The sequence below is a fragment of the Rosa chinensis genome, chromosome 2, assembly GCF_002994745.2.
Source record: "Rosa chinensis cultivar Old Blush chromosome 2, RchiOBHm-V2, whole genome shotgun sequence".
Taxonomy (NCBI): Eukaryota; Viridiplantae; Streptophyta; class Magnoliopsida; order Rosales; family Rosaceae; genus Rosa; species Rosa chinensis.
Window position 1 is genome coordinate 4,287,633 of NC_037089.1, and position 6,038 is coordinate 4,293,670.

General features: G+C 39.5%; 1 protein-coding gene across 1 annotated transcript; it reads right to left on the reverse strand.

The window, feature by feature from the left end:
- On the reverse strand, nucleotides 1-3,101 carry LOC112189374 (indole-3-pyruvate monooxygenase YUCCA2). The gene is made up of 4 exons (XM_024328692.2): nucleotides 2,182-3,101; nucleotides 1,113-1,361; nucleotides 897-1,019; nucleotides 1-671 (listed from the first exon to the last, which is right to left on the reverse strand). The coding sequence occupies exons 1-4, from the start codon at nucleotides 2,890-2,892 to the stop codon at nucleotides 435-437; spliced, it is 1,320 nt and encodes a 439-aa protein (XP_024184460.1). The 5' UTR covers nucleotides 2,893-3,101; the 3' UTR covers nucleotides 1-434.
- Between the last annotated feature and the right edge of the window lie 2,937 nt (nucleotides 3,102-6,038).

Below are 6,038 nucleotides of genomic sequence, written 5' to 3' on the forward strand. Positions count from 1 at the left end.
TGGCATATTTCAAAACATTGACGAAATATCGGTCATATTCTCTATAAATACACCAAAATATCACGATTCCAATGAAAATGCAGATATATACTTTATACTTCATACACACCATCTTAAACCAGATACAAAAGTAATCAAATCTCAACACCCGCAAGCCTAATATGTTCATCGATCCTAGCCAGCTAGCTAAAGCAAAAGAGTAGCAATTTACAAGATATAGCTCCATTGAGAACTACCCCGTCGCCCCAAAAGAAGTACTAAACTTTTCTAAATTCCGACCTCCCTAAGTACTTCACTTTCATGATTAGAAATGACCCACAACTTTTTTTTTTTTTTTTTCCCTTCTTAGCTTTACAGGGACCTTAATTAACATGTTTCTTTAATCTTCATTTAGCACATCGATATATCCCTAAATTCTTTGAAGGGGGAGCGAGCTAGGGTTCTGCTAGTGGAGAAGCACAAGCACAAGTGACCAAGCGGGGCATGAGATGGGTGGCGTTATCAGCTTTCCAGCGATGCTCAATATCTTCTGCAATTCTCTTTGCGTCCAGAGAAGCGCCTAACAGCCCACGCTGTGTAAACCCCACCGAATACAACCCGCTCTCCCCTTTCCATCCGTTCGGAAATGCCTTCCGCGGCAATCCATCTTTTTCACTAAACATGCTCGTTTCCTGAAAAAGAAGAAATTAAAAACTATAATAAGAGTTCATCATTTTCGTAACCACGATTAGGGTGACCAAAAACTCTAATGGATATCAATAATTCCACAGCTTATTAGGGGCGGAGGTTATGGGCTTACAGGTACCCAAGTTCTTTTTGCCACTTGTACCCACAAACGCAAATAGGTTGACCAAAAAAAAGAAAAAAGTTAATCAAAGCAAGTCATCAATATCTACCTTCAACCAAGACATCACATTACTTCTGTAACCGGTTGCCAAAATAATGGCGTCGAAACACTCCACTTTCCCGTCTATAAACTCTACTGATTGATGTTTTACTTGCTTTATTGCCTTGCACACCTATTAAGAAATCGAAAATTTGATTAGTAACGTAACACCACTAGCCGCACTGATGAGCTACTATCGTCTAGCTAATCGAGTACGTGGCCTCACCTTGATGTGACCACTTCTGATCTTAGCGAGGGTGCCAACATCGAGCACAGGTGTCTTGCCAGAGATGGACTTGAGTTCGAGAGGGCCACGGTGAGGGCGGCTGATTCCAAAGCGAGCGGTGTCGCCCAGCATAACGCGTGAGACGAGAAGCAAGAAGCGATCCACAAGGCGCATGGGAAACCACTTGAGCAACCACATCGACAGCCCAAAAGTCGATATTCCCAGTATCTCTTGCGGCAAGATGTGCACCTGCAAAACACCGAGAAATTAAAGTGTTTGTTTTCCAAAAGCATTAAAAACAAAAACCAAAGAACTAGTAATATATAAAGATGAGCTCAGTCGAGGTCATGCTTAGTTGTGGTGTGGGTTTTCTGTGTCCTTTAATTAGCTACAGTCTGAGGCACTTACTGATTCTCTGCAAATAGCATATATATAGCTAACATTTAAGATCTTCTCTCTGTTTCTTTTCTGACTGACCCATAGATCTTGCGCATGCAAACGAATTCCAAGAAAGTAGCCAAAGAGAGACAGAGACTCCTTCATTTAATTTCTCACTCACTCACTAGTAAACTAGGTCAACAACAACATGCATGCCAAAATTAATTATACTGATTATGTGTTCAGCAAGAAGAAACTTTTAACCTGTCATGAGTAGGTAGTGTGTGTATTAATTAGCTAATTAATTTAGCAATTACCTCTTTTCATAAAAAAGTGTGGCCTGTGTCTAAATCAAGTAAAAGATTTTGTTGTTATAGAAAAGCAAAGAAACTTAAATATAGTACTAGACTAGGTTTGAATCTAATCATCTAGCTTAAAGGACACTCTTAAATTGGTCTCTTTATTATAGAATGTGGATTTCTGTTTCCATATTACACTTTTCACTGTCAAGTCTATTTCAACAATTCAGTTTACATCTAATATACTCGTCATGAATACGAATAAGTACTCTGATCTGGAGCTATGTAATCAAAGATTAATGAATATGAGTAAGTAGTCTACCCAGAAGATTGTATACTTAATTAAAATGAGTAAGTAGAAAACCTAAATTCAAGTCGAGGAGTGTGCTCACCGAATTTTTAACCACAAGGGAAGGCTTTGCATTATAATCGCAGAGATCCAAGCAAACCTCCATGCCTGAATTCCCACATCCGACCACTAGGACCTTCTGCCCCCCGAAGCGCTCGCCGCTCTTGTAAGAGCTGGTATGGACAATGGGCCCACCAAAGTCCCTCACTCCTTCAAACTCCGGCACAACCTCCTGGGCATTTTCTCCAGTGGCGACGATCAGCCACTGACAAACATACTCAATCGCCTCCTCATTTTTCAACCCCAAAGTCTTAACCAACCAAAGCCCGCAACGACTATCGTACTTGGCACTCACCACCGTCGTGTTGAAAGCCGGCTTTAGATCAAAGCGCTCGGCATAATCGTTTAAGTAATTCACGAACTGCTTCTTGGTTGGGTAGGTTGGGAAATCTGCAGGGAATGGCATGAGTATGAGCTCGCAGAACTGTTTTGGGAGATGAAGACGGAGACGGTCGTAGGTCTTAAGCTGCCACAACGAAGCTATGCAGTTGGTCCTTTCTAGGATTAAGCTCGGAATACCTTTTTCCTTGAGACAAGCCGCGGCAGCTAAGCCGGAAGGACCTGCTCCCACTATCACTGGCCCCGGGACCCATATACTCCTTGTCGATTTAGCAGCTGCCATGTCTGTTTTGGATTGGAAATGAATCAAAGGATCATGCACTCGTTTGCCTTCCAGCTCCTTCAGAAAGTCCATATATGATCGAACACCAAATTAGGCGGAGTGAAATTAATTGCTACTTGACATGGAGTTGGGGTTTAGGTCTCGCGTTTTGAGTAGAAGGAGAGTTGGAAATGATAATGGGATGAGCAGAGGGTTTTATCCAACACCAATAGTTGTAATGAGGGTTTGGTAGTTTTTGTTCTGATAGAGGCAAAGAGCTCGGAGAGCAAAGGAGTTGGAGAGAAGAGTTTTGCTAACAAGTTAGCATTATAGGGAGTGGGAGCTAGAAAACTGAGTAAGGCCCCGTTTGGTGAGTAGAAATGTTAAAATAGGAAAATGATTTATTTTCCTTTCTATATGGATATGGAATGAAATATGTTTTGGTATTTTTACGTGGGTGTTTGGAACATTACTAGAAATTAAATTTTGGAATTAATTTTTCATTCCTATTATAGTATTTGCTAAGTCATAAGAATGACATATAAAATTATAATTTTCAATAAAGCTTTTTTACTAATGAAAGTACATATATGACGTCAACTTATAAGGAATATTCGTGGGAATATAAATTTTTTAGAGGAATAATTAATGTAATTTTGCCTTTGACAGTGAGAAATAGAATTAGAATACCACCATTGACTATATAATTCTATTTAGGCTTTATGAGAGTTAATTTCCAGTCAAATCTCATTCTTTATTTTTTTTCCAATCTTTAATTACAACCAAATAACAAATCCGAATGGAAAATGAAATTAACTCTCATTGCATACCATGATTTCTTGCTATCAAAACGGGCCTAATAATTCACAGTTGGATTGAATCAAATACACACCTATATATACTAGCTCGCTAGGCGTCAATGTTATAATTTAAGCGGGACATAATAACTACCGTTAACCAACACCCAACTTCTTCACCACCTCGCGGATTCGGATCCTCTCCTTAGCTAGAGTTCATCCTTGGCTGTCCTTGACTTATGTCATTTCATCCGTTGATGTGAAATCTAAAGGTTAATAATCGTCCACATTAGCATCAAGAGTATTAATTATCCAAAATTGGGTTTCTCAAGACTAACGACGTCAATTTCTCCGTCAACATCGTTATCACTCGACTCTCCTTACTCAAAACTCCTGAAATTCCTCCTCTCCTCTGACATTTTTTTTAACTCTTGCACCATCGCTTGTTAGTTTTCAATCTGATTTTTTGTTCTTTTGCATTTGCATATTTGGGTGATTACATGCGTCGCCGTCGATAGTTGGTGAAGCGTCGTGTTGGATCTGCTTCAGTTGGCCAACGGTGACTGGGTGAAGGTGGAGTTCAGTATAATTGAGTCATGTACTGTAGAAGCAAACCTCTTCATCGTGATCATCAATCATATATGGATAATGGGTAGATGAAGTCTTCAAAAATAATTACAGCTATCAGCCTCCCAATTCCATCAATTTGTAAAAACATATGAAATTTAATAAACCACCAAAGAAATATGAAAATAATATTTGGGTACGTAAAGCTTGGAATTTGAATCAGTATTTCCATTGATCTATGTATCATTATCAACTTTGATCTTTCCATGACATGGAAACTGGTGGTTGCAAACTTGCAGACTGCGAGAGGAAGTGAGGAAGATGAGGGAAAAGGAAAAGAAGGAGGCAGCAACCTGGGGGTCTTCACCGGACTATGATGAGGAGGAGGAGGAGGAGAAGTGGCACAGACTGGAAAGAAGAGACTGGACCAAGAGAGAGAAGTGACGTCGTTAGGCTTGAGTGGGTTTTGGGTAATTAATACCAAGAACTTCTTAGGTAGGGGTTTCGGTTTCCCCACCAAGTGACTTTAGGGCCAATTAATCAGAAGAAAGAAAATTTTATCTCCTTTCTGAAACTGTCCCTGCTCCCTAAAGTGCAATACCCAAAACACCCCCCCTGCTGGGCAGTGATTGGTCCGCCTCACCACGTGGCTTTAGAGTTGCCCCACGCAAGATTCTCTCATTAATACCTTCGGTGCTGACGTGGTGTATTATTAACCTTTAGGCCGCTTTTGGTTCGCGGAAAGGAAATGAAATGAACTCAATTCCTTGCTCTTTCCATACTCCATAGGCATGAGAAATAGCAATTCCCAGCAATTTTCTTTTTCAGTGTTTGGAAAGAATAAGAATGTAGTCAGAAAATTCATTGTAGGGGTAGTACAAAAATTATACAAACAACAAATATACTTTGTTATATTAACAAATAATGATTTTAAGCATGGATAATTTAGTCATATAAGTTTGCAAGTGGGTGGGGCCGTGGGGGGAATCAGTTTCCTGAGGTGGGTGAGGGGGAACAAGTTTCCTCCTCTTTTTCCTTTCCTTTGGGAATTATTTTCCTTTCCTTGGTCATCCCAAACGCAGGAAAATACAAGAAATGAAAGATTTTCCTTTCCCAATGCCCAAATTCTGTGAAACAAACACGGCTTTAGAGTTTACATCAATGAATGAAAATAAAAGTGAAGGACTAGTCACATTTTTTTTGATGACTAAGGACTAGTCACAGTTGTCAAAGTGGACGAGAGAGAGAGAGAGAGCAAAAAACATATATTCTAACTGGTTACAAGGACTAGTCACAGTTGTGGAAGTACCAAGTACTAACACAATCAAACCCGGTGAATGTGGTGATGTATGGTTCATATCATGGTCAACCAATAGTTTTGAAATCGGTGGATATTTTGGAGTGACCAGGTGTGGTTTGCACATTGGAGATTTGGAGATAGGTTTGACGGACCACACATGCTTTGATGAAGAGAATATATATTTTCTTTTTAAGGAAATCATATTGACCCTAATGATATTTAAGGAAATCATATTGACCCTAATGATATTTCCACGTAACTGTAATGATTGCTAGCTTTTTGAGATGTCATATATTTTTATAAAATAATATGAGATTCACATTCAAAATTAATTGACAATTGATGAAATATCTCAAATCTTTATAAACCCACAAATAAGGTCTCGTTTTTCACATGTGAGATGTATTTATTCTCAACATGCTTCCGCACGTGTAGAGAATTTTCAAGCCATACACGTGGACAACTTTTGGGTGACGTGGAGCCTGTGTGGCTGTTAGGCATGCACACGTGGGATAACCCGCTCTGATATCATGATAAAGTAATATGAGGTTCACATCCAAAACCAATTGACAATG